This window comes from Eurosta solidaginis, chromosome 1 (genome assembly GCF_040869045.1).
Source record: "Eurosta solidaginis isolate ZX-2024a chromosome 1, ASM4086904v1, whole genome shotgun sequence".
NCBI lineage: Eukaryota > Metazoa > Arthropoda > Insecta > Diptera > Tephritidae > Eurosta > Eurosta solidaginis.
In genome coordinates this window covers 15,976,877-16,001,856 of record NC_090319.1, presented here as the reverse complement: position 1 = coordinate 16,001,856, position 24,980 = coordinate 15,976,877, and the positions used below count along the sequence as shown (strand labels likewise).

Below are 24,980 nucleotides of genomic sequence, written 5' to 3'. Positions count from 1 at the left end.
GTTGAGAGCTATGGTGACAACATAAGGGAAAATAACCATGTAGAAAAATGAACCGAGGGAAACCCTGGAATGTGATTGTATGACATGTATATCAAATGAAAGGCATTAAAGAGTATTTTATGAGGGAGTGGGCCATAGTTCTATAGGTGGACGCCATTTAGGGATATAGCCATAAAGGTGGATCAGGGTTGACCCTAGAATGCGTTTGTACGATATGGGTATCAAATGAAAGGTATTAATGAGTATTTTAAAAGGGAGTAATCCTTAGTTCTATAGATGGACGCCTTTTCGAGATATCGCCGTAAAGATGGACCAGGGGTGACTCTAGAATGCGTTTGCACAATATGGGCATCAAACGAAAGGTGTTAATGAGTATTTTAAAAGGGAGTGGGCCTTAGTTCTATAGGTGGACGCCGTTTCGAGATATCGTCATAAAGGTGGACCAGGGGTGACTCTAGAATGCGTTTGTACGATATGGGTATCAAATGAAAGGTGTTAATGAGTATTTTAAAAGGGAGTAATCCTTAGTTCCATAGGTGGACGCCGTTTCGAGATATCGCCATAAAGGTGGACCTGGGGTGACTCTAGAATTTGTTTGTACAATATGGGCATCAAACGAATGGTGTTAATGAGTATTTTAAAAGGGAGTGGGCCTTAGTTCTATAGGTGGTCGCCTTTTCGAAATATCGCCATAAATGTGGACCAGGGGTGACTCTAGAATGCGTTTGTACGATATGGATATCAAATTAAAGGTATTAATGAGTATTTTAAAAGGGAGTAATCCTTAGTTCCATAGGTGGACGCCGTTTCGAGATATCGCCATAAAGGTGGACCAGGGGTGACCCTAGAATTTGTTTGTACGATATGGGTATCAAAAGAAAGGTGTTAATGAGTATTTTAAAAGGGTGTGGGGCTTAGTTCTATAGGTGGACACCTTTTCGGAATATCGCCACAAAGGTGGACCAGGGGTGACTCTAGAATGTGTTTGTACGATATGGGTATCAAATTAAAGGTATTAATGAGGGTTTTAAAAGGGAGTGGTGGTTGTTGTATAGGTGGTCGCATTTTCGAGATATCGCCATAAAGGTGGACCAGGGGTGACCCTAGAATTTGTTTGTACAATATGGGCATCAAAAGAAAGGTGATAATGAGTATTTTAAAAGGGAGTATTCCTTAGTTCCATAGGTGGACGCCGTTTCGAGATATCGCCATAAAGGTGGAGCAGGGGTGACCCTAGAATTTGTTTGTACAATATGGGTATCAAAAGAAAGGTGTTAATGAGTATTTTAAAAGGGTGTGGGGCTTAGTTCTATAGGTGGACGCCTTTTCGAGATATCGCCATAAAGGTGGACCAGGGGTTACTCTAGAATGAGTTTGTACGATTTGGGTATCAAATTAAAGGTATTAATGAGAGTTTTAAAAGGGAGTGGTGGTAGTTGTATATGTGAAGGCGTTTTCCAGATATCGACCAAAATGTGGACTATCGTGACCCAGAACATTATCGGTTGGATACCGCTAATTTATTTATATATGTAATACCTGGCAAGATTTTAAGGGTGTTTTATTTCGCCCTGCAGAACTTTTTCATTTTCTTCTACTTAATATGGTAGGTGTAAAACAATCCAATTACCTTACCATGTTTCATCCCTTTTTTCGTATTTGGTATAGAAATATGGCATTTTTTTCATTTTTCGCAATTTTCGATATCGAAAAAGTGGCCGTGGTCATAGTCGGATTTCGTTCATTTTTCATACCAAGGTAAAGTGGGTTCAGGTAAGTACGTGAACTGAGTTTAGTAAAGATATATCGATTTTTGCTCAAGTTATCGTGTTAACGGCCATGCGGAAGGACAGACGGACGACTGTGTATAAAAACTGGGCGTGGCATCAACCGATTTCGCCCATTTTCACAGAAAACAGTTAGCGCCATAAAATCTATGCCCCTACCAAATTTCAAAAGGATTGGTTAATTTTTGTTCGATTTATGGCATTAAAAGTATCCTAGACAAATTAAATGAAAAAGGGCGGAGCCACGCCCATTGTTAAATTTTCTTTTATTTTTGTATTTTGTTGCACCATATCATTACTGGAGTTGAATCTTGACATAATTTACTTATATACTGTAAAGATATTAAATTTTTTGTTAAAATTTTACTTTAAAAAATTTTTTTTTTAAAAGTGGGCGTGGTCCTTCTCCGATTTTGCTAATTTTTATTAAGCGTACATGCAGTAATAAGAGTAACGTTCCTGCCAAATTTCATCATGATATCTTCAACGACTGCCAAATTACAGCTTGCAAAATTTTAAAATACCTTCTTTAAAAAGTGGGCGGTGCCACGCCCATTGTCCAAAATTTTACTAATTTTATATTTTGCGTCATAAGTTCAACTCATCTACCAAGTTTCGTCGCTTTATCGGTCTTTTGTAATGAATTATCGCACTTTTTCGGTTTTTCGAAATTTTCGATATCGAAAAAGTGGGCGTGGTTATAATCCGATATCGTTCATTTTAAATAGCGATCTGAGATGAGTGCTCAGGAACCTACATACCAAATTTCATCAAGATACCTCAAAATTTACTCAAGTTATCGTGTTAACGGGCGGACGGACGGACGGACGGACATGGCTCAATCAAATTTTTTTTCGATCCTGATTATTTTGATATATGGAAGTCTATATCTATCTCGATTCCTTTATATATGTACAACCAACCGTTATCCAATCAAACTTAATATACTCTGTGAGCTCTGCTCAACTGAGTATAAAAAAATAATAATAATTAGCTTCATAAGTATCTCTTCATGGGAACGTTTTTCGAAAATAACCAAAAAGATGGTAAAGTTTAAACGAAATCTGTTGTGCAAAATCCAGGAAAAGGATGAGTTAGCATAGAATGCCCCACATCTACGTAGGTATGTTTGCGCGTACATTAAGGTGGCTCGTTTATATATTTTTGTTAGTGTTATCTCAAAGTCTAATACCTTTCAGAGAAATTGATTATTATGTTAGAGTTAAAAGCTCAAGAGTCGGAGTGCTCCAGGATTCAAGTCCCGGTCAAAGCAACATCAAAAATTTGAATAAAAATTTTTTTCATTTAGACACTTGTTTTTATAAGCGGGGTCGCGCATTAGTGGTGGTTTGGTAAAAACCACGAGTGTATTTGTGCCATGAATAGCTTCTCAGTAAAAACGCATCACCTTGCAGCTGCCATTCGGAGTCGACATAATCGTCCCGCCAATTTATAGGAAATTTTAGGAGGAGCACAAATTGAAAGAGTAGTTCAGCCTTAATCTCGCTAACTATTTATTTTTTTGGACTAAATGTGCTTTATAGATTTATCAGCTGTTTGTTCGACAACCAATGTGAAAAACCTTTCAAGAATCTGGATTTACGTTATAAAATAACTTTGTCCTCTTGGTAAATACCACAAGTTTTTGTCGCGTAATATGTTAACTCTGCCTTCTTTAGTGGCCATAACCTCGCCAGCGACAGGCTTGCAGCCCATACTTTCTGCATCCGCAGCCAGTTATAGACATAAGACATTGTACAATAAGTGTGCCTATCATAAGCCTCACCCCTTTCTCTTTAGAGATATGAACAACTTTGTTAATCTAATATCATAAGACTTACACATTTTCTACAGCCTCTATATGTAGAACAGTCTTTGACTTTTTAATTAAGGTTTCACAAGAAACTTCGTCTGCCTACACAGGCCGGTGGACAGTCTCACTGTAGATCTTCTACCGTTTTCTCTGCCCCTGGAAGTTTTTAGCTCCGAAACGAGATGTTGTGTTCAAATCCAATTTATGCCGCATGAACCCCAATTGCTCGGTGAGTAACGCAACTCATATGAATATCTCACTTCAATCCATCACTAGAATTGCTAAAAATAATTTTTCGTTGTGTGATGGCTGCATGTTCTTAGAGACTTTACAGAACTGCAAACAGTGCAACCTATCGTTATTTTCGCGCAGCCAGTGCAAAGGAACGCGACCTTTGGTGAGTCCTAGGAAATCTAGGACCTTCTTCGCTACTGCGACAGTAATAGCCTCCCTACGCCGTGAGTTAGCTCACCGGCCATCACGTTGTCGCGGCAGGAGCCAATTTTTACACCAGAGTATATATTATCATCGCTGGCACAAGAGCCCGAAAAGTAGCCTGGCTATCGAAAAAGATGGACATCATGTTACGGGTACTATTTGTATTCAGTAATGTTTTACCTTGCCTTTTGCACAGCACGTGTTTTCCAGTTGCCCAACTCCTGAAGTCTAGGGACAACTTGAGTTTCCTTGATAAAAAGATTGGCGCGTCTTAAATCATCTGGAAAGCATGCTCATTTACCTCCTGTGGTCACCCCACAGGCAAGTTATTGAACTTTGTCTGGCTTGTTGTTTATGTAGTTCACTTCGCCAATGCTGAGACTTCTGGCATCAGACGACACTCTTTGCCTAGCACTCTTTTGCAGGTATACATAGCCGCCTTAGCTGGTTTGACTCTATATTCCGTGGTTAGCGTCCAGTACACTTAGGCGTCAGAAGCACTCCCTAGTATTTGGCACTATTAGAAAGACTGCTATTGACCATTTAAAGAAGGTATGTTAAGACCTCGAATTTTTGCCCTAGTATTGAAGAGTACTAGTTGTGTCTTTGTTGGATGAAACAACAACACAGCGTGAGGCTTTGGAGAGAGCGGTAAAGCTAAAAGAAAATATCACACAAATATGACACACCCTAATGCGCATACCTGTGTACTCACACATACTCAAGTTAGTATTGAGACCTTAAAAACTGGTTTCAAACTGTTGTATTTGTTTTCTCATATTGTTGGTGAAATGCTTTTCATTTTAGTTTTTGAAACTAAATATTTTGCTACATCACACAAAAAAATAAAGTGCCAGCAAAATCATTAAATGACTAACGACTGCCGGTCAGGGGTGTGCGAAAATTAGTTGTTTCACCAATAATTCACTGCATAGGTACCTACTCAAAATATTTGTTTCACTGCTCACTTCATGATTTCCAATTACAATTTTTCGATATTACGCTTTGTTTTAAAGATGAGCCACATATTCCCAATGATTTTAATTGCTTTCAAATTGATTAATTATAAATTTATTTTCAACCCGTCGATGTGAATTTTTTCTTATTTTCCATTTTCATTTCTTAACATCATCACTTATTAAATTTACACCTTTACGTTTTCGGCCATTTCATTCGCACTGGCTTAAATCACAATATAGCCATTTCAGTTGGTTTGGTTTTCCCACTGTAATAACACTAACAACATTACCACGTTAAGCCACACACACACATTCGCCACACTCAACCCGCACATCTGCGCGCGCTCCCACGACCTAGTGAAATTTACACAAAAAACCGTTTGTTTTACAAGCACTTTATTGAATAACGTCCGGCAGGTCCGAGAATCAAAACGTAACTGAGATTACAGGTTGTCGTCGCTACCAAACACATTTAAGCCATACTAATGGCTCTCACCAAACAACCAATCATATCGGACGCTCACGTTCTGCCGCACGAAAATGAGATAACACTAACATTCAGACTTTGTTGTTAACGAATGCTCATTGTTAGTAAGCTACTAACCGAGTTAGTGTGACACTAACAAACCATTATTGCTTTTGTGCAACCTCTGGTTGGTACTGAATTTGGTCAGCCGTTTGCTAGCCGGCTAGAACATCTTATAAGGAAAGAGAGAAACCAATTGTAAACAAAAGTCACGATAAGAGCGCAAAAGGGAGTCCGATCTACAGGTAACGTGCTGACAGGTAATTGTGTTCTCAGGTAAGTAAGCGCAATTAGTAAAGCGGTTACCACACTGTCAGTCAGCTTGTGCTTGTGGTGTTTGTCTTGACTCATATCCAATTGATCGATTGCGCGCCAAAGAAGTTACTGTCGCTGTGCGTTTATTTGGACTGTAGCACAGTGATGGCGAATTCAAAATTTAAGAAGAAGGGTATGTGCATCCAGTTATCCTGTATAGTCTCCTAATCATCGTTAGCAGCTATCCCTGTTTCACGACAACTGACTCCAATTGGGACATCAAGGTAGTTCAAGTGTTTCTACATCTGTTCAACCAAACTTAATTGAGGTATCCTTCTTCCTTCCAATTGCGTGTGTCGGGTTAACTTTCTGTGCCGGTGTGTTCTCATTCATTCACATTATCTGGCCTAGCCATCGAAGCCTTAGGGATATTATTCGTAGCACAATGTCTGCAACTGGTCAATAAAATTCCTTCGATACACACCTTTGGCATCACAAACAAAACCACATGTTTATCCTCCGAACTCTTCTGTCAAATACTTCAGCGGCCATCCCATCAGTACAGGTATGATAAATACGAGATTTAAAGAGCGTGATTCGTCGAAAGAGGACTTTACTTTTCAATTTCCCTCCAGGGTGAGAGCGATTCATCGCACGATATCTTAGATGAAATTGATTTCCCTTTTGTGGTAGTTCCCTCAGATAGGCGCAGTCCTTCAAAGTTTCGTCGAAATTGGGCTTCCGTTTGTATAATACACTAGATAAATAGAAAATTATTTGCATGACTAAGCACGCCGTTTTATTTGGAAATTGGAGCGGTTCGTGGGATATATTTGCTTTCCTGAGCCTTGCAGATTCTTTGCTGGCTTACACGTTTTCGCTGAAGGTTCTCCACCAATCCGGCCTGCCATTCCTGTTATCCGATCTGTATATCCCCGATTACAACTTGAAAAGCTCACAGTCCGAGGGTAGCTTAGACTTCCCATCTCTATTGAAAAGCCATGTTCTAGAAGTTTTAAGGTCGTAAAAGGACTCCGTTCACCTTAAGTTATCAAATAGGGTTGTTGAAAGGTGGTATGGCTTACGCGGTTGTACGGTCGTGAGATTTTAGTTCTTTCGAAGGGCTGCTCAGCGCACCACATAGGTATAGTTCAACACAATTTGCTCCACCGCCTCGTACACCTATAGCAACATCTTCGGGTCCAGACCATATTTCCTAGTTAACGTGCATTTAGACTTGTTGTGATCACTAATACATCTTAGCTCCTTTATATACCTTGCAATTAGTCAAGGATGGATTCGGGAAGAGTCGCAAAGGTATATGGGACTATTGCAAGTCCTGATCTCTTTACACATGTAGGTAGAACCTCATTGTTTGAGCATGTCCTATAGATAATCCAATTGTACCTATTTCTGCCTGAACGGGTAGTCCCGGACCGGTCCTCTCTATACCCCTGCAATTATTGCCATAAAGGTCCTTTTTTACTCTCCTTTATACCCTTACGGGCACTGATGTTGCTGCTGTTGTAGTGATAAGTTATCGAGTTGATGTTCCTTTGCCGGACGCAGAACCGGTACGTTCCGTTACCAAGCCCGACCATCTCGGGAACGATTTGTTATGACCACATGCGACTTTCTAGGCCATACTGCCCTCCCACCCCCTAGATATATGAGGAGTTCGGGGTCACCCGAGCCTCGGCTGTTAATGAAACAGGATTCGCCACTGATAGGTGAGGTTCACAATTGGGTTCGGAGAAGCTATGTATTGCGCTGCAAGCGCTACGCTACACAAACCCCTTGAATCCGGCATTTTAGTCGCCTCTTACGAGAGGCATACCTACAGCGGGTATATTCTAACCACCTAACCCGCTGGGGTGCACGGGCATTGCTCGACAAATCTACCGGTTTGTCACTGCTGTAGACGTCGCATGGGCTTTTTATTACATTACACATACCTTTTACGCTTCTTTTGATGTCCGGTATTTTCTGCCTTTGCCATTAGAGAACATAACCTACTAGTCAGGCGACATATTCTCTATTAAGGGAGATGGTTTCGTCGATGACTTGGGGAGAATCCTAAGCCCACGTATCGGTTGAGCTTAAACGTTTCCCTTAAACATTTTCAAATCGAGCGGCTTAAGTATCGTAAGAAATTTATCTATGTACTACAATGTTTGTGCTGCATTGGGCATAAAGCTCAATACTCAAAGTCTTCCGCCCCACTATGTTAAGGTCATAAAACAGACTTAGTAATATTTTTATGCACAATTGCCATGACATTGAAATTATTAAATGCAACTGCAAATAGCAAAAGGCTAAACTCAGCTTTGAAACCGGGGAGCATACATAGGTTCGTGTGCTCTTAATGACTTCCGTAATTATAAAAAAAACCGAATTTCTAGTGAATAACTTTTAGTATACTTTGAACCTCTCTGCAGACATGCTGAACTTTTTCTTTATCGCGTTTTTAACAATATGTGTGGTGCAAGTTAAAGGTAGCACGACAAACACCAACACCGAAGTGAGCACCAGCAAGTCGGATAAAATTGATCTAACCCATTTTGGCAGCCTTATATACGGTGCACCTGTTCAGTTGCCATTTGATCTGCTTACTAAGCTTAATGAAACCCCAAAATGGAATCCTGAAGAACTTGGACTTTATCACGAAGGTGATCTACTTGTGCCAAATGACAAGAAACCAAACTCACGAAACGGTCTTATAGCATACAGTACACGCTGGCCTCGTGCTATTGTACCCTATGAGATACGTGGTCGATTCAGTGATAACGATTTGTCCATAATTCAGCACGCCTTTCAACAATATCACAACAGAACTTGTGTACGCTTCAAGCCTCGCTACAATGAACGTGATTATATTGTGCTGACAAGTGATAGTACCGGTTGTTGGTCCAGTATAGGTCGTTTAGGTGGACGTCAAGTAGTCAATTTGCAATCGTCGCTTTGCTTTCGGCACAACGGCACAACGATGCATGAACTAATGCATGCTTTGGGTTTTCTGCATGAACATAATCGTCATGAACGCGATAGCTTTATACGTGTATTGATAAAAAATGTTAAGAATGGTTTGATGTCGAACTTTGAGAAGGGTTCGCCACGGGACCAATATGGTTTCGGTGTACCTTATGATTATGCGAGCGTTATGCATTACTCGAAGACAAGCTTTTCGAAGAATGGACAGCCGACTATTGAAGCGCTGGTAAGTGTAGAATATTTATAGATTCGCTTGGGGAAGTACCACTGGTCCTTTCTGATACAGTTCAAATTTAGAGCTTGTTAGGGATCATAGCAGTTATAAGTTTTATTATAAAAATAGCTTTTTAATAATTATTGATCGTATTGCTTTTGAGTTTTTTATATCGCTCAGAAAATATGTTAAATAAAAAACTCAAAAAATAACTCGAACGATATAAAAACTCCAAAGATTATTGTTTTCAGAGCTTAAAAAAGTCTCAAAAAATAGTTATTTTCCGGGTTTTAGTAGTACTCAAAAAAATCAATCCATTATCGTTAGTCTATGCATTTCGGAACGTATTGGACAGAAAACTGCTGTTGGGGCCCAATGTGGAAGTTAGGGTAGACCTCTGTTTGTCTTTATTCCACTCCGCAGGAAACCGGGTACACTCGCTAAGAGTAATACATTGCCTTAATGAGAACATTTGCAAGCTGTTTCTGCTCTTTGGGGTGCTGGTCTAGTTATAGATACATATGGACAGTACTTTATCGGATATAACTATGATTCGCTCCGCTACTGGCCCGATTGCCTGTGGATCGCTCATTTTTCACACCCCGAAAGGCATATTTGCGGTGGGAATATTATAAACCCTTAAACTGCTGCGGCCGGCAGACTGTGTTATTTGGTACTACTTATATTGTCATTGATTGACAGGCCGAACATACATATGGCATATACTGAGGACAGGATGGATATGGACCGGTCGAAGATCAAGCTTCAGGGCATTGGCTATGGTTTTACTCACTTCGGTCATTCCAGTTTTCTTACCAACTGTGACTTTATTCCATATGAGAGTGCCTACAAGTTGTAGGCTACAACTAACCCCTGTACAAGCTTCACTTCAGCCATTCCCTCGAGTGGGATTAGTAAGCTGGTTCACGCATGGGTCGAAGTTGGACTTGACCGTTAGTGGAGAGGTATTGTGACGCAGATCATTGTAGTGTTTGGCAAGCGAAAGTTTTCGCGATTACAGATGCGATGAATGCGATGGTGTTCAGTTAAACTACCGTATAGAAAATTTAAAATTCACTCGTACTCGGACAGTCAAGCGGCTGTTAAAGTCTTGACAAGCACCAATAAGGTACAAACCCGACCAAGTTTCATGAGGAACTTGGGGTCGCCAGAGCGTCGGGTGCTAAGAAAGCAGGATTCGCCACGATTAGATGAGATTGACAGTTGTGTCGAAGAAGCTTTAAATTGTACTGGCAACCTCTAAAAAGGGTTGCGCCACTTAACCTCTTGAATCATCTGGGTATTTTAGTCGCCTCTGCGACAGGCATACCTGCCGCGGGTATATTCTAAGTCCTCTAACCCACTGCGTCGTACTATTTTAGCTTACATCTGGATCCCGGGAAACTGTAAGGTGGATTTATTCATCCACATTGGTACAACTGAATCGGATGTAGATGACTGTATTGAATTCGGACCTCTGCCCGTCGCCTGCTCTTGTTTAGATGTGTTTCAAGCCACCTTAAACGCTGGGCGGACCTTATCTCTTAAAAAGAAGAAAGGGTCGAGTTCGAAGATATGCCGGTTAGGCGGCAAGAAAATTTAGCTCATTCTTGCTTAGGGAGGACAAATGGCACTTGAAAAAACTTACTTGGGCAAACGTTTGAAGTTTTCTTTAACATGTTAATATTTCTGCAAGATCTAATTCTGTTATGTTCTCCTTACAGAGAAACACCAAAGAATCGAAAATGATGGGCCAACGTACCGGATTTAGTAACAGTGATGTGGCTAAATTAAATGCCATGTATAAATGTAGATGAAGCAAAAAATAAAATGAATAAAACATATTGCAAAATATTTAGTTTATATATACATATGTACATATTTATTAAATTTCGAAAACAGTAATTAATAATTTTAAAAAAAGAATAAAATACATAGTTTTTTTTATAACAGAATTAAACTGAATTTATTACTTTAGTGCTTTAGTCAATGTGATGGTTAAAACTTTTCCCAGTCATCCTCTAGTGTTGTGTCTTAGTCTTATTTATGCCAAAGAAGATATTTTCCTTAGTGGTGAGCTCCTTGCAAAGTGATGAATAACGCCGTATGGCCATAAATGTATCGGGGTCTTTTGATTGGGTCGAGAATATGGGCAGTTAAGTTTATTATTAATAAAATATTAATTTTGTAAACATTTACAGTAGCGAACAATAAAATGGCAGTGTCAATTTTTTTATTTTTAATTAAGTCCCTGTTTTTTTTTATTTTCGATAATTTAAGAAAAAAAGTTCTATAAATTTTGTAACCGAAGCTGAGCAAACCAAGCTCAAAAACGTTTACGAAAATGTGAGAAAATTTTAGGAAAATTTCGAATTTTTTATTTAGAGTTTTCCAAATTTTTTACGTATGAAGCACAATCAATTTTAGTCCAACAAAGTACAAGTTATACTTACTTACCTAATTGGCGCTTAACCGTCTTAACGGTTATGGCCGTCCAACAAGGCGCGCCACTCGCTCCTTCGCTCCGCCAACCGGCGCCAATTGGTCACACTAAGGGAGTTTAAATCGTTTTCCACCTGGTCCTTCCAACGGAGTGGGGGCCGCCCTCTACCTCTGCTTCCATAGGCGGGTTCCGATAGAAACACTTTCTTGGCCGGAGCATCATCTTTCATTCGCATAACATGGCCTAGCCAGCGCAGCCTCTGCGTTTTAATTCGCTGGACTATATTGATGTCTGCGTATAGCTCGTACAGCTCATCATTAAATCCTCTTCGGTATTCGCCATCGCCAACGCGTAGAGGTTCATACATCTTTCGAAGAACTTTTCTCTCGAACACTCCCAAAGCCGCTTCATCTGCTGTTGTCATGGTTCATGCTTCTGCCCCATATAGCAGGACGGGTACGATAAGTGACTTGTAGAATATGATTTGCGTTCGCCGAGAGAGGACTTTACTTTTCAATTGCCTACCTAGTCCAAAGTAGCATTTATTGGCAAGATTGATTCTGCACTGGATTTCATTGCTGATGTTGTCGCTAGTGTTAATGCTGGTTCCCAAATAAACGAAGTCTTTTACTATTTCGAAATTATGGCTGCCAACAGTAGCGTGGTTGCCAAGGCGCATATGCGCTGACTCTTTGCTCGATGACAGCAGGTACTTCGTTGTGTCCTCATTCACCATCAAACCCATCTTTACCGCTTCTTTTTCCAGTTTGGAGTAAGCAGAACTAACAGCGCGGGTGTTTAGGCCGATGATATCAATGTCTTCAGCATATGCCAGTAATTGTACGCTTTTATAGTATATTGTTCCAGTGCGGTTAAGTTCTGCAGCTAGTATAATTTTCTCCAGCATCAAATTAAAGAAATTGCGCGATAGGGGGTCACCCTGTCTGAAACCTCATTTAATTTCGAACGGCTCGGAGAGGTCCTTCCCAATTCTGACTGAGCTGATGGTGTTGCTCAACGTCATTTTGCACAGCCGTATAAGTTTTGCGGAGAAACCAAATTCAGACATAGCGGCATATAGGCAGCACCTTTTCGTGCTGTCGAAGGCGGCTTTAAAGTCGACGAAGAGGTGATGTGTGTCGATTCTCTTTTCACGGATTTTTTCCAAGATTTGGCGCATTGTGAAAATCTGGTCGATGGTAGATTTACCAGGTCTGAAGCCGCACTGATAAGGTCCAATCAGCCGGTTCACGGTGGGCTTCAATCTTTCGCACAATACACTTGAAAGGACCTTATATGCGATATTAAGAAGGCTGATTTCACGATAGTTGGTGCATTTTGCAGTATCCCCCTTCTTGTGGACTGGGTAAAGAACACTTAGATTCCAATCGTCGGACATGCACTCGTCCGCCCATATTTTGCTAAGAAGCTGCTGCATGCGCCTTACCAACTCCTCATCGCCGTACTTGAATAGCTCCGCAGGCAATCCATCAGCGCCCACGGCCTTGCGTTTTTCAATCTGGTTACAGTATAAGTTATAGGTCCCTAGAAATTCGCACTGATTTTCGACAAATTCTTCTTCCGAACAAGTTGGAAATTCTCGTAAAATTTTCTCGAGATTTCAAACTTTTTCGGAAACGGTTTAGAGATTGGTTTGCATAGTGTCAGTTACAAAATTCATGGAAGGTTTTTCTTATATTATCGAAAATATAAAAAGGAAAATTTAATGGACAAAATTTGATAAAAATTGTCTTTGCTATTTTATTGCTCTCTGCTGTAAATGTGAGAAAAACATAACAGATAAAAATTTTATGGAGCATAGCTTGTTAGTGTTATGTAAAACAGTAGAGTTTCTGATTTAAGAGTTTGCTAATATTTTATTAGTGACTACTTAATACGCTAAATAAAAATGCATTAGATTAGGTTAGGTTGAACTTGCCAGTATATGATGACCTCACATAAACTGAACGAGTCCGTAGAGTTACTAAAACTAGAATCTTTCTATGACTTACGCCACTTGCTGTTTCTAGACCTGACAGCTGTATCACTCCTAATAACTTGAATCTTAACCTCGCACACGCAGGGCACGAGCACAAAACGTGCTCGATCGTTTCCTCCTGCACTCGCACTTCCTACATCTGACGCCAGAAGGCAGTGTCCAGTCAGAATAACCGTCTTGAGACTACAGTCCTCTCATTTTAATAATAGGAGTAACTTAGTTAGTCAAAGGTTGTAAAACCTATACATGATCTTCGACACTTTGCACTAAATCGAATCATTTCTAACAGGGTTGCAGAGCGGAAATTATGCAGATGGTTAAATGAAAGCAAGCTCTTACGAACCAGAGTACCGCGTTCTGTTAAAGTTAGCGAAATCCATTGCGCTCCCCTTCCCACTCTGCATTGCACAGGTGCCACTGATCTACGAAGGTGTTTGAAAGCACATACCGTTCGTTCCAATTTGAGGCACGCGTATGCATGCCGTGGCTATAAAGTATAAGATCTTTCACTTAACGTCGCCGCGCATACGTACGGACATGGCAATTGAGGTAGTAGTCCGAAATATGTGTATTTTCTACCAGTTCCTCGTCCCAGCTATGTCATGCATTTCGAAGTAGCAGTTCAAAGTGAGCCGGTCCCTAACTAAATTTGCCTAAATTGATCTGCATGATATTTCTTTTTCCAAACTAGTGAAGTGAAATTTTATCTAAATTGTGTTCTGGTGCAGTCAGCAGACGGCCCGCCCAGAAAATGTTTTTAGCCCTATTATGTAGGTTAGGTAAGGTTAAGAGGGCGTGCATGAGTGTTACCCACACTTCCACTCGGAGACATTTTTGTTCGTTGTGAGTGCCCTCAGTAAGTTCAGGGTGGCGGCAAATTCGTTTAGCCCCATTACCTCCTAATGGTCTTCAACGAACCACTTGCTTTCCCTGATGAACCCAAGAAGAAGGGAGACGTCCACCTTCCCAACTACTGCCAGGCTGTCGAAGAAGCGTGAGCCTTTTTTTGAAGCGCCGGACATCGGCAGAGAAAGTGGTAGATCGACTCCTCTTCCTCCTCATCCTGACAGCTTCTGCAGAGGGATCTTGTTGGTATTCGCCACCGTCGGAGCATTGGTGCGATAGCACAATAACCTGTGATGACACCCGTAAGTAGCCTCACCGCAGATTTGTTCAGTTTGATAAGGAAGCTGGTGCCTTTCCTATCCAAGCATGGCCATAAGGACCTTGAGACTTCGCAGTCAACCCTATTAGTCCATAGCAAATCCGTTGCCCTGTTCTCATATCCGTCGATTCTCCCTAGGAGATAACTCAGCGGCGGTCGGGCGGAGCTGTGCACCCCACCTCGGGACCTTTCCTAGCCATCTCATCCGCGAGTTTATTCCCTTCAATGCCGCTGTGCCCAGGGACCCAGCAAGCGGAGACAATGAGATGACTTATAGAAGCCAGAGAGGCTCCACACCTTCGCACGATGTCCGATTTTATCATGTTGGACTCTAATGCCCTTAAAAAAATATAATCAACTTACTCACTCGTTTTATTTTTAATACCCGTTCATTTTCTCTTTTTCTTTCTCTCTGTGTTCCCCTCTTTTTTCAACCCACTCTCATTCCGCCAACTATACCTTATATGCATTTATCCTGTTTACCTTCCATTTTTTCCTTCCACAATTTATTTTCACTCCTTTCCCTTTTCCGTCCATTCTTCGCTTTTTCCCTCTGGCTTTTATATTCTCGGATTTCCTTTCGCCTTTCCACTTTTTATTCCACCTCATCTTCACCTAATTGTCCCACTTCCTCAGAGCTCCCTTATCTTTCTGACTCCCTCCCATCATCAATAGGATAACTATACCGAACATTGATATGGAGCATTTTTATAGATCCTTAATGATCTGATACTAGCCCGACCATCACGGTAAGGATTTGATGTGACAATATCGAACCTTCTAGACCTTTGTATTTAAGTCGTCTCTTACGACAAGCATGCCAGCCGCGGGATATTCTAATCCCCTTAACCCGCTGGGTTATAAAATAACTCTGTCTTCTTGGCAAACAGTAGACGTTTTTTAAGACCAATCCTTCTTGCTGCTTTTAGATCTGCTAATAGATAGATATACCTGAACAATTTTGGAGGGTGTAGCGAACAATTCTTTGTTTCTCAAAGGGGCGTGGCACATCATCAAAATACACAAACGCAATTCTATCCAAATACAGATTTTCTATTTTAACAGATTTCCCTATTCCTCCTACCTGTCTTTCGCCTTTATCAAATTTCATCACAATCGGTTGAGTAGCTCGGAACCTAGTTCGCCTATACGTTGTGAGATGTGATTTTCACAAAAACTGAACTTTTTAAAATTTAATGTAAACCACTCGCAACGCAGTCAGTACACCAAAGAGTTGAATAAAGAAGGTTTACGACCAGATAATGTATGACGCCGTGACACTTTGCGTCACGGTTGTTGTTGTTGTTGTAGCGATAAGGTTGCTCCCCGAAGGCTTTGGGGAGTGTTATCGATGTGATGGTCCTTTGCCGGAAACAGATCCGGTGCGCTCCGGTAACACAGCACCATTAAGGTGCTAGCCCGACCATCTCGGGAACGATTTATGTGGCCAAATTAAACCTTCACGCCATCCCTCCCTCCGAATCCCCAAGTTCCATGAGGAGCTTGGGGTCGCCAGAGCCTCGTCTGTTAGTGAAACAGGATTCGCTGCGGATAGTTGAGGTTGACAATTGGGTTTGGAGAAGCTATATATTGCGCTGGCAACCTGAAGGGTTGCGCTACACAACCCCTTGAATCTGGTATTTTAGTCGCCTCTTACGAAAGGCATACCTACCGCGGGGGTATATTCTGACCCCCTACCCCGCAGGGGTGACTCATACTCACAGTCACCACTGTATTATACCAAAAATTTCATAAAGGCATTTAGGTTTCCTGTCACTCACTGCAGTTAAATACTTTTAATATCATAAATTTTATAGCCTTATTAATTAGATAAGAACAATTTTCTCTTCAAAGCACTATAAATAAACTAATCAAAAATAAAGGTGCATTAACATAATAAATTATACTGATTGTATAAGTGCAGAATTTGTTAGTAGTACTATTTGCACTAAAATAATATTAAAGCAAAATTTGTTATCACATTTTTCAGAATTGGTAATTGAGGTACATGCTTTTTAGTAACCCGTGTTATTTAGTATTTTAGTATTTACAATGAAAACAAAACTTTAATGTGGTCTTATATATGCGACAGCGTTATTGCCCTTTTTATATTTTTTGTAGTTATTGTTGTTGTTAGTACAAGATTCGGGAGATGTTATGCGCATTAGGCAATGAGGGGCACGCCTACCTCTGCCCCCACAAGCAGCAGTACTACCTCTAAATCCAATGCCATTTGTTTGGCTATGTTCATGCTCAGCATTCTTACAGTTAGCGAGGTTTGTAGATGAACCGTGACGCGAACAAACGTTGAGGAAATCACGTATATGTTGGACAATCAAATCAATAGCAACTATGAGAGAAAAGAGTTAAGTCAATATTTAGTTAAAAATAATTAAAAATATATGAAGATAATTAAGTTATAATCAAAGATGAATACAAATTTTGTACAAAGTTTAGTAAATAAGCAAAGAAATTAGACGTACTGACTGACTAAAGCTTACTTACTTACCTCTAATTCTTGAGCGAAGTAATTCAGTTTGATGTATGACTAATTTTATTATTTATAAAGTTTAAATAAACAATTTGAATTTAAATACATACAGTTATGATTTGCTTACATTATTTATCAGTTTTAGTTCAATGAACTTGACGTAGTCTTATACCAATTTCACACAGAAGCTTTATTAATTAATATAGTTAAATTTTGGTTAATGAAATAATTAATTATTCCTTTTCACACAGGACCACTTGCTTAATTAACGAACATTGTTTAAAAGAGAAAACTGTTTCCGTTTAAAGTTTGAAGATAATCAAAATAAAACAATATCTTTTTCAAAAAATCAGTTGCATAGCGGATATATGCTAAAATGTTCCGATCCGGTCGGTCCCGATATATGATCAATTGGACACCTAAATATACTAGCTCACGAAATTTCATCAAGATATCTCAAAGATTGAGGTACTAGTTTGCGTTCAAACAGACGGTCATGGCTAAATCAACTCAACTCGTCATTCTGATAATTTGGGTATAATATTGGTGGGTCTATCCCTTCTCCTTTAAGTACTTACAATTTTGAGATTCATTCAAATTTTATAAACCATTTAATTAAAGGTATAAAACAATATAATGCGCAAATATTCATAAACGTTGCACCTAAAAAAGGCATCTTTGTGTTTTGTATGGAAGATTGAGTTCAAAAAGGGCTTTAAGAAAGCAACTAATTATTTCATTAACCATATGTGTGAAGTTGGTATAACTCAATTAACAATAGAACGAAAATACACAAAAGCTGCAGAAAATTTTCATTCTTAATTTGGATTACATCTCTTTTTTCATTTGAGAATAAATGAGTCGTCAACATTTTTGCTAAACCAGAAGAAATTGTTGTTGTGGAACAGTTGAGATGAGAACTCCGATTTCATTTCATTCCGGTTATGTTAGAGATTGGTTTAATATTATAAAATGAGCAAGTGGTGGAGTTTTGCATGCAATTACCGCTCGTTCGTTTACACCGTTAAATTTTTAGAAATTGATTAGCAAATCGATCAATTTACATAAATGGCTTTTAATGGAAAAGCCATAGGCATAGGGTTTATTGGGATGGAATTGATTGTAATTGTAGAATATGGTTAGTTTCAAAGTTCTTGTCAAATTGCGATTGAGCAAAACTATTTATTGGATATAGCCCGATCGTGTCCAACGGAGATTCAAAGAGCAGCGAGTTTTATGAATTTTCATGTAAGCATTGAACGAAGCTGGTTGATGTATTGCACACATCACCGAAATCGTTTCCATTTTCATATTGAACCTCATGTTCTAAGTCTCATTGACTTCGGTTCTATTTCATTTCGCTTATGTTTGAGAAAACGAAATTTATCAAATTGAGAATTTAAGAAAGTACCATATTAGTAAACTAAAAGTGTGAAAGGCTATCAGCTGGTTTTGAGGCATTTAAGAAAAGACGCTTGAGAAACCGTTTTTTTTTCATAAACACAACAGTTCTGGGTTGAAGAATCAGACTAACGACATGTGTTAACTTGTGATATTGCGTACTCGTTAGATCCACAACTGATTATTGTTTTTATGAAAGGGAGGCCGACAGATCGAGAGGCCGACAGACTGGCATGTGTCTTTGAGGAGGTGGAAGTGAGTAGATGACAGTTCGACGGCATTAGCTTAACAGGGTGTAACAATCGATACTGCAAAAGGTGCGAAAGTGATTAGGCCACAAAAATGCCACTGATTGGCGTTAACTGGCAGGCCTAAGTTCAAGTGTGCAAAAGGGGATTGCAGAAGAGCACACCCAACAGCCTCGAGTTGCTAAATGCAGAAGCAAGAAAGACGTTAAATTGCGGGATTCAAGGGGTTGTGTAGCGCAATATATAGCTTCTCCAACCCAATTGTCAACCTCACCTTCGAGCGGCGAATCCCGTTTCACTAACAGACGAGGCTCTGGCGACCCCAAGCTCCTCATGGAACTTGGGGGTGGGGAGGGAGGGATGGCCTGAAGGTTTAATGTGGCCATATAAATCGTTCCCGAGATGGTCGGGCCAGCACCTTAATGGTGCTGTGTTACCGGAGCGTATCGGATCTGTATCCGACAAAGGACCATCACATCGATAACACTCCCCAATGCCTTCGGGGAGTAACCTAATCGCTACAACAACAACAACAACGTTAAATTGCAATTTATAGCTTCCACAACAATTGATGAATTGACAACCTCACATATACAGGGCGAATCCTGCTTATTTGAGGCTCTAGCCATCCCAAGTACCGCACGGAAGGAGCGGGTGGGATATCCGAGAAGGTTAGACGTGGTCATATCAAATAGTTCCCATGACGGTTGGGTTAGTACGTTAATGATGTTGGTTTCCGAAACTTCCCGGATCCATATCCGTCAAATGACCATCAATATCGACAACACTTCCCGAAACGATCGAGAATGTCTTTATTGCTACAAGAAAAATTTAAAGCAATTTTCGAATTCCTACGTAGCGCTTTGGAAACCACGGAGTTTATTAGAAGTCGGAGAAATAACTGATGCAATGAGGAGAAGTTTTGCTTTGGAATAAGCAGGCAATTGAAAATTAAAGTGACATATCGACGGTGAATAATCACGAGCTATAAGTCTCTCTTCATATCAGTCCTGAAGTATGTACGTTGCCGAGAAAAGATGGGATAGCCTTTCCAGTATTCGAGAGAAAAGTTCTTCGCGAAGTCAATGGTCCTGCACACGATGTCGACGGTGAGTATCAGACGAGGTATAATAGTGCAACGAATTAAAGCCTAGAAGTCTCGCTACCTTAGTCGTGTTTTGCTAATCTCTACGGCCAAGAAAGCATTCTTATTGACATCCGTGTTTGGGAGGAGAGTCCGGATAGAACACTGTATCTCCCTTGGTGCTCGCAATTGCTAAGCAACGGTCAAAATACCCTAGGCTGTTAAGCCCTAACTAATTGTGAAGATGCGTGGAGCGCCTCAGCTGCCAGCTCGCACATGTTCTATTTAAGATTTTGTTAAAAAAAAAATTCGTTTGAAGACCATTAAATCTCAGATTTATTTTTCCACAAAGGCCCTACCTATTTCAGCTGAAAATGTATTGAATTAATATTGAGATAGTGATTTTTTTAAATAAATTTTAATTTCTATTGATATTAGAGAAAATTGCAAAGTTTACAAACGGCGATGGTTACTTGGACATGTTTCTGAATTTCACTTCTTCATCAGCTAGCTTTTCGGGAGCTGAGTATTGTCTTACTAACCATCGCCGTTTGTAAACTTTGCAATTTTTCTCTAATATCAATAACAAAACAATTGCATAAAGCAATATGTGCAAGACTCGCTAAATTAAATACTAAAAATTTCTATGCAAATAAAAGTCAATTTCTTCGCAAATACTTTGAAAGCTGGAACATTTTTTTATATTTTTTTATTAGCGAGCATAAAGAATTAATTAACTTAATTTTTTTACTGATCATTACTTAAGCTAAGTTAGTTCTTTAAATTACTTTCAAATTTTTTTCATCGATAGCGATATTATTTTGGAGACCCCTTAAAAAAAAAAATACATATCATTTGTATATTTTAGCTTCCTATGTTATGAAGTCGTGACTACACTCTCTGTAATTGATGAAAGTAGGGGAAAAGAAAAACGCACCTCAGAAGTAAAGAAAATCCCCGAAGTATTTTTAGGTTATAATTAGTTTCTTATTTTAGTGGCGCTTAACTATTAAATTATAATAGTTAAACGAACTTCGATCCAATAAAAGAACTATTTTATAAAGTTATGGCGTATTATAGTTTTTGAAAACAGCAATTAATTTTTTATGGTTTTTTTTGGAATTTCAGGTTTTTTTTTAACCAGGTGGAAGTATGTTTAGTGACTTAAGATATAAACAATTCAATTGTTTATATAGTAAAAGGGTCGCTACGAGGTGTTATGAAATAGAAATTTGAGATATCGGACGCTATTTGCTATATAATTTTAAATTGATTCATACTTTTAGGCGCCTTTAATTTTACTTATTTCATTTATGGACAGATTTATGCGACAGTTAAAAATTGAATTTAGATTTAGATCCATTATACGTTTAGACTAAATTAAGTTAGTTTTCTAAAAAAATAAGTACTATATCTATGTATATATGTATTTAAATTTAAAAATGTATACATTTCATATAATGCTTACTATTCATTTTATATCTATTCCTATACATTCCCAGCAGACACAGTTTAATTCAATGAATTACGTAGTTTCAGTCCTTTGACAGTAAAATAAGGGCTTCATTCTGTATTGCGAATGATAGCTCAAACGAACGATTCACCTCCAAACGATTTCGTCTAGCAATGGTATTCTCTATCATTTTCGTTCGGCTTTTACTTTTAGTCAAACAAGAAAGCGAAAGCAATTGTCAAATGATACGTTGCCATCGTTTAACATATTGAAAATATACGAGCGATTCATCTCTGAGGCGAAACGAACATTCGTTTCGTAATAGAGAATGAGGCCTTAACTTTCATAACTTTTGTTAATAACGTACTTCTGTTAGTTTCAAGAGTATTAATCTAAATATATGATAAACTACTTTTGTGCACTTCTCAACAGTGATTTGTTGTGAAAAATTAACGAATCTTATTTCATGTTAATGTGTACTACATACAAAAATACTTTTATTATAGCTAAACTAAATTTTGGTGCATATTTGTTTTAGTTAATAACTGGCGTTTCTTATTTTTTGGTTTCTTTTTGGTTTAACACTAGCAATATTATTGTGAAAAAAAAAAACATTTTAAGCAATTAACAAATAATGTTAATAGGTTATTTATAGACTCACAATGAATAAAACCTTGATATAACGAAAGTGATACTCTATCTCATAATACGCCAACTGAATTTAGTCTGTTCCTTGCCTTGTAGGTAGCTACTCAACTGTTTTTTTTTTTAGGCGGCGGCGTAGGCTCTATTATATACCGGCGGCGGCGGCGTGGGCGGCACGCCGGCGTACGCCGGTGTTCTTACTTTAAAAATCTTGATTTTTTTATTTAAAAAAATAATATTTAGGAAAGGTTTTGTTTGTATGTATTTAAGGAAATCGACGTTTTGGCCATTTTGGAAAGATGCGGGGTTTTGCCTCAAAATCCCGCAGATCATTCAAAAATTTTCAGGAGTAGCTCCTTGCGGAGGGAATGTCCCTCGTTCACTTACTCCAGAGGGGCTTCGAATATAACGCCGGTCTTTGGAACTGGTACTGCTGCGACTGCTGAAAAGAAATGGAGATACATAAAATGGTCACACTTTTGTCTGTATATCTCGTGCAAAGCGTAGTTTCACCTAATAATCGTCGCGAACACAATTCCTATAAATCATTTGTGGCTCCTTGGCGGTCACGCACAAAGGTGACTTACGGTTGCTATTAATGGTCTATTAATACTCATGACTCCGATGTGCAAACAGTAGCAATCCCGACAACGCGTCGACGTAACTTTCCTAGAAGCTCTAGGTGTAGCTCCGAAGACTTTCTAACGGATGTTTTTGTCGCACTATGCTGGTGAGCTACACCTGAGAAACACCTTGAAACGTTAGGGAGTGACTATTCGGCCAAGGATGCCGCCCTCGAAGCCATAAGCAGTGTAAGTGGATGCCATTGCGTAACTCATGGGTGAAAATCGTATAATCCTCGGCGCATGTACAAAATTAAAATTTTACAAGAACCCTAGATAAAATTTTTAAAACGTAGACCAAAGTTTGCAGACGTTGTGTTCACAGCATTGATTTCAATAGTCTTCGTTAAATCGAAACGATAATTTAAAATGAAAGTCGACCGATTTTAAGTTTAAAGAGGTTAACTGCTGTTTTCCGGCCTTATGAGATAAGAGCTCATTATGGATGACCGCGTAGCTTCAGTTTTCAGACTAGTTCGACTGTCTTGGGAAAGCTTTTGATTGTTCTTGCGAAGGACAACGCCTCACCTGGTAAATATATGTGCCCACGTTTTCACCTTTGTAGAAGGAGCCGTAACGTGTAGGTTATATTTAAACTTGGTTGATAGGCTATAATCAATGTGATTCACTCCAAGGGACTAGGGCCACCAACTTTAGGAAATGTCAAACCGGGAGACTTGCGTGTTGAATGCTGAAATATGAAAATCAAAATTAACATTCCAGCCGCTATTGTATAGTTTCGCAAATAAACAACAGATGTTTGAATGTAAGCCCAAGTGATTTTTCAAATCCTTCTCATACATATATACGTATCAACTTAAGTATGAGGTAAGAATCATTTCAAGGAGTGTTTATGCCCCTAGAACTTATTAAAGGATTTTGCATCACTGATTTCGCTTATTATTTCAGTCAATAGCAATATAAAATTAAAAAAAAAATCGGCACATTTATTGGGTAATTTGCTTTTTTTACCAACTTGGGGACAATTTGAAAACATGTTCACCTTGGCTCATTTATTTGAATCATTTCAATGTTCATTATTAATTTTTTTGTAAATATGCAAAGTGAGCATATAAATTTATTATAACTTTTTTTAGTGTTTTGTTTTAATAACTTGGTGAATTGGGTAATGAAAAGTCCGTGTCAAGCTGACATCAAAAACGCCTGTTTTTTTAAATAACATTTGAACAATTAGAAAGAGTTGAATTTCGCAATTAGTTTCTTATAACTGGCAGTGATGTCCATCCGTTGATGCCACTTTCGACCATATGCGACCTATTTTCGACATGAACAATAAATGGTCTAAACAATCTTAAACGAGTAGAAAACATAGTAACGCGCCGGACGCCGCCGCCGGCGCGCGAATATTTTCGACATTCGGCGGCGGCGTGCGAAAAACGACCAAAATCGGTGGCGTATATATATATTAACAACATTGCGTTTTTCATTTAAAAACAAGTCTCGTTATGTTAAGGTTTTATTTGCAGAAATTATTCTACCGTTTTCTTTTTACATATACATACTCTACATGTATCTAGACAAACCGACTAACTTAATAATTACTTAGAAAATAAACCGTTTTGCTTTAACGGAATGGATAAAAGTTAACATGCATTTAGAAAAGTGCTAAAGTTTAGCTTATTTGCGCAATTTAAATTTTTATTGGCTAAAGGCAAGCAAAAATACCTAAGACATTTTGCTTACACTAACATTTCTATATCTTTAAACTGTTAAGATTAAAAATAAGCAAAATTATAAAAGAAAAATGTAAACAATAGCGCAGTTGTTAAATAAATTTCAATAAGATACAATTTTTTGTGTTATGTCTTGTGCGGCGTTTTTTGCAGTGCCCGCTAAACATACGTGTTTGCTTAATAAGACAAAAGTACATATTTGTGTACCTACACTTTATGTGGGTGTGTGTGTATGTAAGCCTACCAATTTCTTTTTCCCAATTACTTAATTAGGTACTTGAATTTGTTTTTCTATTTAATTAAAAAAAAAATAATAATATATTCTTTTTTGCCAACATATTTAATTCTAATGTTCGCGCATCATGCTGCCAGTTGAATTATTCAATGTATTGTGTATTGATGTAGAGCCATTTAGATTGTTAGAGCTGCCGCCGGGTCTAAGAATTTCTCCGATATGATGTACAATGAGATCAATGGCAACTGTAAGAAATATATGTAACAAGTAACAAAAAAAGGCAACTGGAAATCAAGCACTAACAAAATTAACAACACCGAGAACCAAAAAAAACAAAAAAAAACAAAAAACAAAAAATATAAAAAATGAATTAACAAATTAAATATATTTTGGAAGAAACTATAACATCAACTAACAATTGAGCTAACCAAGGATATATTTTTAAGAATTTTTTTTGTACAAACCTATAAAGTTGTTGTAAAGTTTGTGATCAAATTTGACTTAGTATCAGAGTTT

At 38.7% G+C, this 24,980-nt stretch overlaps 3 protein-coding genes across 18 annotated transcripts in view; 1 reads left to right on the top strand and 2 right to left on the bottom strand.

Moving 5' to 3' along the window:
- The window catches only part of crb (crumbs), a 68,939-nt gene extending 63,524 nt beyond the window's left edge, over positions 1-5,415 (bottom strand). For 6 of the 12 annotated variants that reach the window (XM_067781641.1, XM_067781649.1, XM_067781558.1 and 3 more), the window contains exon 1: positions 4,754-5,415. The gene's annotated coding sequence lies outside the window, so the exon portion shown is untranslated. The remainder of the gene's footprint in view (positions 1-4,753) is intronic. The other 6 variants (XM_067781568.1, XM_067781621.1, XM_067781592.1 and 3 more) reach the window with 5 other exon arrangements.
- A 2,792-nt stretch (positions 5,416-8,207) lies between these two features.
- LOC137249744 (hatching enzyme 1.2) lies at positions 8,208-10,937 on the top strand. Its single transcript, XM_067781542.1, has 2 exons — positions 8,208-8,995; positions 10,708-10,937. Exons 1-2 carry the CDS (start codon positions 8,219-8,221, stop codon positions 10,798-10,800), a joined length of 870 nt encoding a protein of 289 aa, XP_067637643.1. The 5' UTR covers positions 8,208-8,218; the 3' UTR covers positions 10,801-10,937.
- Uck (Uridine-cytidine kinase) overlaps positions 10,844-24,980 on the bottom strand; it is a 29,275-nt gene continuing 15,138 nt past the window's right edge. For 2 of the 5 annotated variants that reach the window (XM_067781509.1, XM_067781511.1), the window contains one exon: positions 16,423-16,940. In XM_067781509.1, coding sequence (XP_067637610.1) covers positions 16,657-16,940 — 284 coding nt within the window. In that variant the 3' untranslated portion in view covers positions 16,423-16,656. Of the gene's footprint in view, positions 11,112-16,422; positions 16,941-20,477; positions 24,710-24,980 lie in introns of those variants that run through there. The other 3 variants (XM_067781519.1, XM_067781529.1, XM_067781536.1) reach the window with 3 other exon arrangements.